General features: G+C 36.7%; 1 protein-coding gene across 1 annotated transcript in view; it reads right to left on the reverse strand.

Annotated features, from left to right (window-relative positions):
- The window catches only part of LOC310923422 (F-box only protein 15-like), a gene marked incomplete at its 5' end in the record, with an annotated part of 24,309 nt that continues 12,308 nt past the window's right edge, over nt 1-12,001 (reverse strand). Inside the window, 4 exons of the mRNA XM_083885436.1 lie at nt 1-297; nt 3,519-3,643; nt 9,044-9,189; nt 10,330-10,412. Coding sequence (XP_083741562.1) covers nt 28-297; nt 3,519-3,643; nt 9,044-9,189; nt 10,330-10,412 — 624 coding nt within the window. The 3' untranslated portion in view covers nt 1-27. The remainder of the gene's footprint in view (nt 298-3,518; nt 3,644-9,043; nt 9,190-10,329; nt 10,413-12,001) is intronic.

Raw genomic sequence — 12,001 nt, forward strand, 5'->3', positions numbered from 1 at the left:
AGCAAGGAAATTAGTGACCTAATTAAGTCAGTAATTTGTTCCATACCAGCTATTTACCTTTTTGGTGCTTACATAAAGCACCAAACTGACCACAATATATTCCTTGGTTTCTTCCAACCACACAAACTCAACACAGACTTTACCCTCTGAATCTGCATAGTCTGCAGTATAAATATGACCCATGTAGTCATAAAGGCCAGATGACTTGGTAGACAATCCCATGTGGACTGGAGCACTAAAACACCAGAAGGGCTTTCCAGTTTCATCCAAGAGAGTCAGATCCATCACAAAGCAGTCCTACAAACACAAGCAGAAGAGATTATTTCCCCATGGCCCAGTAAGTAGATCTGTCCCTGATGTTAGAAGAAATATAAAGGGTTCAGAGGGTTTTGTACAAAGGTTAAAACCTCAAAATAAAATTGATAATGGTTCACTGACCTATTGCAAGAAATACTTACTTAGAGGTTTTCTACAGAAATCAAAATTGCAACCCACAGACATGAAACACTGCAGTACAGAAGGTACCACTGCCAAACCAAATCAGACATTATTTCTTGAACATTTTTCAGCCCTTAACATCTGTTTTTCTCAATTATTAGTTACTTTACCATTCAAATGATTATAGTCCCTTCAATATGAGTAAGCAACCTAAGCTTAATGTCAGTTGCTAAACTTGTGTGAATGTAGCAATGTTTGCAAAGATACTCAGGGACCACTCAAGGCAGAGCACGCAAAATTACCCTTCCAAGCCAGCTGTATACAGTACTTTTTGAAAGGCTCACAGCTTCAGTTCCCAAAAAGGTAATAGTAATAATCCTGATGTAATTCCTCCTCTTACAAATTCTTGAAAATATTTCTTTACAAGATTACACAACTAGATAATTTAAAAATGTTAATGCCAATTCTTTTGTCTTTGCAAACTGATAGTTTCCCATATCCCTTAGAAGCACAGGAGTTGTCTGTCATGGTTAGTATCAGCTGTTCCTTATTCTCTTGAGTTCTGAATCACTAAATGAATCAAATTATCTTAATTATGTTGTATCTGTGGTCCAAAAGCAGAAATAAACCAAAACCAACATATTCCATGCCAAAAAAATTCATTTGGAATGCTTTATTTCTCTGTACTACATAGTTGTGTTTCTGTTGCTCTAACATTGCTTTCACTATTACTTTACTTCAATCAAACAACATAAGGGCAGATGGCACAAACATGAGGCAGTATGATACACACAGTTTCCCTAAGCCTTTTAATGCAGACTATGCTGAAAATACAAAATTCAAACCAAACCTGATAATGATGGTATCATAAACTTATATGAGCTACAGAATCACTGGAAACCAGAAAGAATTACAATTTTCTGGTCTGACAACTTGCATATATAAGGCCAATTACAAAATGTAAAGTGGGATGGTGTTGGGTGGTGGGATGGTGAGGTTTCCATGCATTTCCTTCCTGGTTCTAGTCAGGATCAGGTTAATTTTTGCAGCAGCCAGGAGGTAGCGTGGCTAACACAGTGACATTGTTCTATACCACCTCATCTCATTTCCAGGAGCAAGGAAAAGGTTTTCTTCTCAGTCAGGCTATTGTGGCATGGTCAGGTTGAGTTCCTCCCTTCACATGCATGTTTGCATGTTAATCACTCGCCTCTCTTGTACCTTCTTATTATTAATTTTGTTGCTGCTACTCTCCATTTTCTTCTCCCATTGCTGTTTCCAGTAAACTGCTCTTATCTCAACCTTGACCTTTGTGCCTCCAGTTCTCCCCTCCAGCTCAGCACAGAGCAGAGGAAGGGGAGAGAGCCAGTAGAGAGTGTGATTTGGAGTGGTTACAGTGAGAACATTAAATTGGAGAATACCATTCCTAAGCCATGACAATTTCCAACTATCTGTACTTCAGCAATTAAATTTTTTACTAAAAAACCCAGAAGTGCCAAGAAAGCTTTTGGGTTTTTTGGTTTTCCTTAAGAGTATTAAACAAAATTCAAATAAATTCCAAGTACTGGAATGTCCTACTTCTGTGGCTGATGTTATTCGGCCTCCACACATTTTAAGAATTTTAGACACTTATGGTAAAGACCACAGTGAATTCAACCCATGGCTATATGCTGACAAATTCTATCTGTCACCCCAAAATGAGGCATTTAAAAAAATTGTATTCTTTATTTTGTCGTAGAAACAAACACTCAATATAATTTATGCCGTATGCACATAGGAGGGAGACTAAAACTGAAAAACTAAAGACTACAGCCACAGCTGTTTCCTCTGTCAGATAACTTCCTAAATTCTTATATACTACTCAGGAGTATTTTCATGGAAAAAAAAAATCCTGCCAAGCAGCTGAATCACAGATTAGACTCGGGTTAAAATCACAGAATGATTTGGGTTAGAAGGGACTTACATAAGTCATCTAATTCCAACTCCCCTGCCTCACCATGCTCATCATGGGCGAAAGAATTTTTTTGCCTTTTTTTGTCAATGTCCAATTTAAATCTACCCTCTTTCAGTTTAAAAATATTGTCCCTTGTTTTGTCAACACATGCCTCAGTAAAAAAGTCTCACCTTATCAAACAATATTTCATTCCACATCTATACATGATTGGCAGAAACAGCAGTTTTATTAATTTTGAGGGTCTTTTCAAAAGACGTGCCAAATTTGAAATCAAGTGTTGAACTAAGTGATTTTTCAGTAGTGCTTAAACTACATTCATCAGAATTTTTACAACTTCTGAAACATTCACGCCGATAAAGTACATTTAAAAATATGTGCCTTCACCACTATTGCAAAAGGTACAGAAATAATCTGAAGCTTTGTTTGAAGTAACTCTTTCAGGAATTTTATCCAACAGAATGTGTGAGCATTCCTCTAAAAAAATAAAAAGTTAATCCAGCTGACTGATGTACCTGACTGGAGCTAGGTGCTGACTGTGTGGATGTGGTCTGTAGTTTCTCCCTGTGGCCACTGGCATTTTAACATTCCCCAGCAGTTCCTAACTTTCACTGCATACACACCACAGAACTGCAGAGTATTTCCCCAGAGGTTCAAGGCTTATTGCTCACAAACAAACCCCAACCAACCAACCAACCCAAAACAAACAAAAAACCACAAAACAAAACAAAAAAAACCAACCCACCCTCACATCAAACCCAAAAAAAGCCCTCACAAAAAGTACATCTGCAGTATTTTTTCTTTTTTTTTTTTTTTTTTTTTTTTTTTTTTTGTCCAGCATTTACAAGCAAGGCTGGTCAGCCACAGCATCTTTGCTGAGTGGAAAGCACTGAAGTGATAACACACATTACATGAATGAGTCTAGCATGCAATCCACACACTATGAGAGAAAGCAGAAAATGTTTTTCCTCAAAATTCACTTATTTTTTAAAATATTGGAACACAGGTCTTTGTCTAGTAACAGACACCTTCTACATATCAAAAAATTGTTTTAAAATTAGCATATTTAAGATGCACAAACATAATTCTGTTTTGAGATAAGCATTTCCACAAACAAAAAAATATTTCTGACCTTTACATTGCCTTTAAACACATCTGTTTCCCAGCATATGCCAAGTGTCCCAGTAATAGGAAAGTGCTTCCTATTATCCTTCAAGTTTACAACTCTGAGCCTCAGGTATCCATTTTCAATGTCACCTGAAAATATAAACAATATACAACATTACAGCAGTATAAATCAAATTCAGTCCAAGTACGCTGTAAATGTTCTCCTTTTCATGTCTTTTTCATCTCACTCACCAATAAGAAACCCTGCCATACACCAACAGCTAAATATCAAGCACTTCATAGAGGAATTAAGTTGCAGTTCGAAGTTTGATTCTGTGATCCACAGCAGAAATAGCAGCTAAAAATTCTTTTGTATTTTTTAGCATAAAAATAGGAATGGCACCTAAAGAACTTACACAAGGATGCAAGGAGTAAATTTCATATTCAACACTTCCATCTCTAACTGGAAACTCAACCCAACAAAAAGGGTATACAGGTAACAATTTCTCCTTAGAAAGGATATTGCATCATTTAAATTGACATGCATTATGATTTGATTTGAATCAAGTTTTTAAATTATGAATTTAATTTTTTTTAAAGTAGCTTTCCAAAACTCCTGGTTCTTGGGGTTTTTTTGGCAGAACTACTATGATTTGTGATTTTTTTATTACTACGTATATCCATATTTCTTTGGTATCTCTTCTCTCAGAAGAGATTGACTTTTTTTTTTTTTTTCCTTTGCTATCAGAGGAGGAACCAGGGACTCCAACATTCTAATTATAAGTTTGGGAACATTATAATGAACACAATCTGACTACAAAGAAAAGTGAAAATAAAAGCATCACATGACACAAGCAGATTTCTTGGTAGGACATCCCTTAGACAAGTTTCCTTGAACAAGAGATTCTCTCTCAAAAGAGCAAAACAAAAGCACTAGAGACCTCAGTACAAAAAAGAAAATATCTAGGACTTGCAGGAGACAAATGAGAAGGGCGAGAAGGAATTCCCAGGAATATAATGCCTGTCAGGATCCAGTAGCAGGTCCTGGATGGTAAGGTAACAAGCTAAGGGACTTGCAGAGGTTTAAGATGGAAGTGACAGAGTGAAAAAGGAAGTGTTTTGCCTGTGATTCTCCTTTGATCAAGCTGAAGTAGCAGCATGAGGCCACAGACAGAAGAAGCAACATCAGAAAGGCTGGCTGTGAGTTAAATGGCTGCATCCAGCAGGCAGTGCCAGCAAAACCTCTGCTTGGTGGCTGCTTGAAGCAGATCGTTAGAGGCAGTGAAGGAGAAAGAAAGCCCACACTTCAACACAGAGGCCAAAAACTTCTCTGAACTGGTGCTGTAGAGCCAAGGCACAAACCAATGCTGGAAAGGCATCACTCACCAGTGGGGAGTCCAGAGAATACTTACTCTGGGGAGGAAGCAGCCCAGCACATGACAGAGAACAGCAGCTGCAGGTTTTTCAATACAGACACTGTCTGGAATAGGAGTGTGAATACAGTAACCAACGTGACCATGCCCAGGGAATATTTTGTAGGAAATACTTTGTATGGTTGAAGGAAAATGCAATCGTCCGGACCATGATACCCACTGTCTTTGCAGTGAAGTGCAAAAGAAATCAGTGAGAAAAATGTAAGCAGAATTCGTTTCCAGGACCCAGCTCAAAGTAGAAAAAGGGCATTAACTTGATACCTGTCCAAATGGTTCAGTTCCAAAACCTCAGTAAATCAAATTCAATGACAAAATGTCATTCAAGGTAAAAATATTTTACTTAGTTTACTAACTAACCACTGAAAGATCACATTTAAAGTTGAGTTTTTGAACAAGATTTGAAAACATCAGTCAACAAGCATTTTTTTCTAAGATGACTATTTGGTTATCCACAATTCCAGTCTGAATGGAAGTGGCCATTTCTCTTACTCATTCAAATCAAATGAAGTTTGAATGGATTAAAAATGGATTGAAAAAAGCATTCTGCTAATAAATTAATGAAGCCCAGGACATCACTGCCACTGCATGACATTAATACACCACTGCTAGATAGATCAGCTGGCTAAGGTGTATTATAGTTACTTCTTAACTTTAGCCAGAATGGAAATAGGCAACAGATCAAGAATCTGAAGGCTAATTATTCATGGGCTGGTTAATCCAGTCTTTATATATGGGTTTTTTTAATATAAAAGCTCCATTGCAGTCTTTATATTCCAGAGGAGGGAAAAGTCTGCCTAGAAACAAGCAAGGAACTGCAGGCTAAGTACTGAAGTCTTCCCTTCCTCACCCCAGTCACATAAGAAAATGAAATTAAAGGACAGAACAAGCTATGTTAAACATATGAAGAGAAACACAGAGAAAGCAAATTGGACAGGGCTTTCTTCAGCCTGATCCAGACTTTGTTTCATTGTCCCCTTATAACATCTCTAGTCCTTGGTTTATGCAAGACACGCATAGCAGCAAAGCAGCAGAGTAAGTTATAGGGAACAAATATTTCCAAGTAAAGGTAATAAAGAACATATATCATGTAGACAAACTTCAGGGGAAAGAAACAAATAGACCAATAGTTCCGGAGTACTTTTTTTAGCTAAAAGCCAAGGAAGTTTGTTTTGCTAACCAAGCCTTTGTTGCAAATTGTCATTTGATTGGTATTTTCAGAGGAAAAGCTGTGCTTAACACTAATTCTGGTGCCAACAACCAGCCTTAAGACACTGAAATGGTTATTTAAACTTGCAAATTCAAGTTTAAAAAAAACTTTCAACTTCAAGGTCAAGCAAAACATTTCAAAAGCTTGATATGAAATTTTACAAACAAATCTTAAAAGCTCTCTAAATACACAAAAATCAACTCTCACATTTTGCAAGCACATCACATCAGTTTACATCAACAAGAAATGACATTGAAAAGTCAAAGCTTAAACTACCATGTGGGTACAAAGCTGTGCTTAAAAAGTTGAAAACCTAGGTAAATACACTTCAAAAGTATTTATTAAGAAGCTGGATTCATAGCTTCTGGGAGTCTTCTGGGAGAAAAGCCTGTCATACCTTCCTGAAAACAAGGAAAGTTTTCTAAATATTTTCAATTCAGTTACAAAGTATTTAGCATATTCACCCTACACTATCTGCCAGTGAGACCATATTGCCAATTCTGTTTACATGAAAAGGAGAATAAAACAAAATGCTAAACCCCAGCCCAAACAGTGGCAAACCAGCTAATTACTGTAATGTAAGTATTAATAACAGAAAAAAAATCTGAAGCCATATACACTCCATCTACTTGGTTCAATGAAGTGTGACATAACTTTTTAAATTTAATATTAAGAATTCTGCAAAAAGAATTGCAAACAGAGTAGCAAAATGAAGCTCAATACTAATAGACACTAACAAAAAGCAGATAAATATTAATATTGAACAAATAAATCAGTTATTCTGCAAAATACAAATGGGCATTCTCTGGTAACCTAGGAAGGCCTAGAGCTCCCTAACGAAAACCAATAAATAAGTAAAAGAACAGTATAATAGCTGACAACTGATCTGTGCCTCAAGTTGTAGAAATTGCCATGGGCATGTCTATAATTTAAAATAAAACTGGACTCAGTAGAGAATTTTCAAAAATAGCAAGACAAGAACATTGCAGACTTCCATGCTTCAGAGTCCTCCCAGAGGAAGGGACAAAGAATATTATTAGAAGGGAGCCTAAAACCAAAACACAAACCAGCAAACACAACCAGTCTGGACAAACCTGGCCACCACATTCAGCAACACCATGTTCACCAAAATGAGAAAAATGAACAACAACTTAGAATGAAAAATGTGACAGCAGACAACCATATGCTGCATCACTACACCATTTCAGGAGGAAGTCAAGCATTTTCCACAAGGAATTATTGTGTGAGCACATGGAAGGGACAAGTTGACAAATGAGCTTATTGTCTGCAGAACCATGGCTTCAGCTGCCTGATGTCCTGTGAGACCAGAATCTGGTGGCTGTCACACTGCTGAAGGTCACAAAACCAGTAATTCAGAAAACACTTGTGAGCATAAAACAGATTCTGTAACTTGCAAAGTGAGATGGCATCACAACTGTAGCTCAGGGACATTTCCTAAAATTTGCATAAAGATCAGCTTATCAGCTTAATCTTTTGTGGAAGTAGCTTCTAAGCAGCAAGAAAGTGGTATCAAGAAAGGAAGTATGCCACATAATACTTTTTCTTGTGCAACTGTATTGCTAGGAGCATAACATTTTCATTTTAGAAAACAAAATATGACATTCAGCTAAACCAGAACAACCAACACAATTCCAAAAACTCAATCCTCTTGCCAATTTTGAGAAGTTTTGGGGTTTTTTCTGATAATATAAAGAGGATTCTTGTACTACACAACACTTCAGGTAAGATTTCTTGCTACATGCATAGACTTTCACTGAAGTTTTAGCCGTAGAATTATTCATTTAGTTTAAGCTTGCAACTTTTCTGGAATCTGAAAAATGTATTTCAGGTATATTTCAGGTTCAAGGACTACTACACTCCACACTGCACAAGGCTGCCATCTAAATGACAGCTCTTGGAATCACCAAACACCAACGAGAAAAACCAAACCAAATCACGGGGAAATTCTGTAGCCCGGTAAAAGCGCTCACGTCTGACAACAGTGCCCTCTACTGACCGAAAAACAACATGTTCTGCAATCCGCACTGCTCAGGAGTGTGGATAAAAAAAATTACTGCCGATACAAAAAAAAATTATTTGGGAGCAATAATTAATTTACAGTACTTAATTCTAAATTAAATTCATGACAATGTCTAATTTTAATATTTTAATCTGTCTCTGCTTACAGAAAGACAGCTATGTAGCTGTAGGAATTTATGCTGAAGTTATGTCAAAAGAGAGATCACACATGTATTTTTCAAAACCTCAGTACAATTATGAATTTGGGCTGTATGAGAATAACAGGGATGGTCAATCACGTCTCATGGAAAGAAGTGCTGAAAACAGAATGAAGCAGCAGTTAAAAAAAATGACTGAAATTGTTTACCACACAATGACGAGATGCCAGAACAGGCAACCTCAAGCTCACCAAAAAAAAAACTATAGATCTTAAAGTTCACAGTAACTTCTACAAATTTATCTATATTTTCAATCTGTCTGTGCATCCAAAGTATACTCAAGGAGAATTCTACAGAAATAAGCTTCCAAATTGTACGAGGACAAACTGTCTCTCCTTTATAAAATACAACTGAAAGAAACATCAGCCTGCACCAAGAGCTATGCCACCGCATTATTAATGCAGCAGAGAACTAAAAGAAAAGACCCTGACAATCTGAAGAATTCAGTCCCAGGCCTGACACTATAAAAATGTAACAATGGGCAGACTTCTTACAGAGCAGCCTTAGGATGCCACACAAAGCACCATGCAGATATAAAGAAACCACACAACTAACAGACATCTTACTCTTAAAATTCCATTTCAGTTTCACCCCTTAAAAGAGAGAAACTGGATACAAGAAGGAAAGACAGGGATCATTTCTAAAACAAACATTATTGTTCTGTCAACTTTACGTTTTCTGCAGAAGAGGCACTTGAATGATCCACACAGGTACATGCAGGTTCTGCCATGAAGGTCAAGATGCAGGTTGTACTCATGCAGTCCATACTCTGAGTCAATATCATCCAGTAAAGGTTGATTAGGTGGAGGAGTATATTGACTTGAAAAAAAGAAAAATAATAGAATTTAGCAAGGGGGAACATGACTTAATAGAGATGTAACATACAGCCCTACACTGAGACTGTCATCTTAAGACAGTTTTGAAATCAAACATCTCTAGTTCATCACACTTCTTTTAAACTAATACAGTGTCTAAAACTGCTGATCAGCTGTTCAGCCCAGCCAAAGGGAGAAAATATGGCAGTCAACTTTAAAAGGTACATCTGTTAAACTTCAAAACACGGATTTGTCTTCAACAAAGAAAAAAGCATCAGCTTAACTACAAATCTAAAAGCCCACTAGCTCTAGAGACTTCTCTGAAATAGCAAATATTGAAATTATTTTGCCTGTGCCTAACTAAATAACTACTGCACATAAATGACCTGAAGTGACCACATGCCAGAGGCAACTGAGCAACTTCTACACAGGATCCAATCTGGTACTAAGAGAGAAGGTGTTAAATCTTACATTCTGTGAGAGAAGAGCCACACTGAGTTATAGTGGGCATTTAAGACTACTGGTAGATACAAAAGTATCTGACTAGAAAGCGGAGTGGCAAATAAATTCCCCAAATACTGTTCTAAAGCTAAAAAAAAAAAAATTGTATTTTTAAACAGTTTATAATGTATAAACAGGTATTACATTATACACTGCAATATACACATATACAAACACTTAATAGGAAACCCTGCTACTCTCTGAATAGGACTAAAAGATAATTGCAAGCACCTCACCAGTTTACCAGAATTTTTCTCCCCTCTTACACAGCCAAAGATTACTTCTCTACTTCCTGAAATGTCTCCCTCTTTTCTATCACTGTTTCAGATAGGAAGAGGAAATAAAAAGACTGCTTATGAAAAGGGAGAAAGTATGGGCAGTGTATTTCTAACTTTCTCAATACAGCCAGTACTAGTACACTTTTTTAACTAAATTATCTCCACAATAGCATAATGATGGCAATATTTTAGTATGAAAATGCTTCTACATTTTTGTATTTACTGTAACTGTTGTTTATATTACACAAGAATAGTTAATTACTGCCTAAACATAAGCATCTTACCAGCAGGCAATTTTAATTGTAAAACTCAAAGCTTTATTCAAAAGGTTATCTTTACTTCCCACAAAGGAAAACCAAACTTACACAGTAGCAGAACCCAAAATGCTTCTCTCAAGAAGTTGATTATAATGAAGATTCGCCATAACAAAAGCAATTTCATTTTTCTCCTGAAAAGTTAATTAAAGTATATGTATTTTTATCTGGAAATTCTTTTTTTCACAAGGTCTTTCTGAGCATTAAAATTCATAGATAAATGCTGCCGCTTATTACTCTGCCAGTTACTGTAATAATGTTAGTAATGGCTTGCTTTAATACTTGGACTCCTAAAACCTTTACTGTTTTTTCACAAGAGTACAGAATATACATAAAAGATTACAGAATTTCTGTATTACAGGGAAAGAGAGGGAAACTACCTATGTCTAGGCAAAAATTATGAGAGCTCCAAGAATTGCCCCTAGCTTCTAATAACCACTTTTAAAAAGATACCTAAACAAAATCAAACTGCACTTACTCCCAACTGCTGAAACATCAAGATTATTTTCCCATGTAAAGAACTATTTCCAAAGAGGGCTAACATCAGTGAGGAATACAGAATTATTCAATAGAAACTGTGAATTTCAAAGTAAAAAACATGTCTTCACCAGACTATTTAGTCCTAGGAAAACATTAAAAACATAACCTTCTACAGATGTCTATACAGAGAAAACATCAATGCGAAAACTAGAGACAGAGGTATATATTTACTTCAAGAACACAATACTAGGATATCAAGTTTTTTTTCTCTTTAAATGCATTTTTTTAAATCCTGCATTTCCAAACACAGAAGTCAATAGGAAAATAATTCCCTGCCAGAAGTCTATTACTCTCCTGAAATGTGGGCAACTACTGTTTTCATCTCTCTGGGTTACCAGAAAATGACATCCTCTATTCAGACTTTTGGCTTTTTAACTGCTCCTGTATTTTCAAAGTGCAAAATTACAGCTATAAAAGATTTAACTAGGGAGATCTATCAATCTCATAATTTCTCAGTCTTTCTCTGTCCAAATACCAGAAGGCCCACGTAACCTGCCCTTGGTTTCTGTTATGCAGATATGTGCAAAAAACAAGATGTGTGGCATTTACAATTATTACACCCACTGACACTTAACTACCTCATATTACTCTGCCTACACAGAGAATAAGAACTGCTGTTCAGAAAAGCAAGCAGGGAAAATATACTGGAGTGAGGCACTCGATTCTTAACAATGATGTGAAACTTGGTTATGACTGAACCATTTCCAGGTGCTGAAAGATCTCTCTTTCTGAGCATGGATGGGGCCAATGCATGAGCAAGACCAGAGAGCCAACAATACAGGGGCACCCATCTACAAAATGTCTGAAGATAAGAGAGAAATGGCTGTTCACTTAGCAGAGATTTTCACAGACTGAAACAACCAATAATGGGTTTATGCCAGTCAGGTTTTCAAGTTTTCCAGGAAATGGATTTTCACTCTTACCTTTAAGTAGGAGTGAAAGAAATAGTCCTTCTGCACTTTTAAACATTGCCTCTGGCGATTGTGTACATTTGAGGCAGCATGTTTGCAGCTGGAGATTAGACACAACTTTGAGGAACTGCTCACAGCCTCCCTTAGGAAAGTTCCAAATAACCTAAGTCTACATCAAGAGCATGGCTGAGGGGAGGAAAAAAGGGCTACCACCTCTCAATTCAGACCAAGAGCAGAACACCTGAAACAGGCCTCCATAGCACCCAGACCTA

This window comes from Zosterops lateralis (assembly GCF_965231275.1).
Source record: "Zosterops lateralis genome assembly, contig: HAP1_HAP1_SCAFFOLD_52, whole genome shotgun sequence".
Taxonomy (NCBI): domain Eukaryota; kingdom Metazoa; phylum Chordata; class Aves; order Passeriformes; family Zosteropidae; genus Zosterops; species Zosterops lateralis.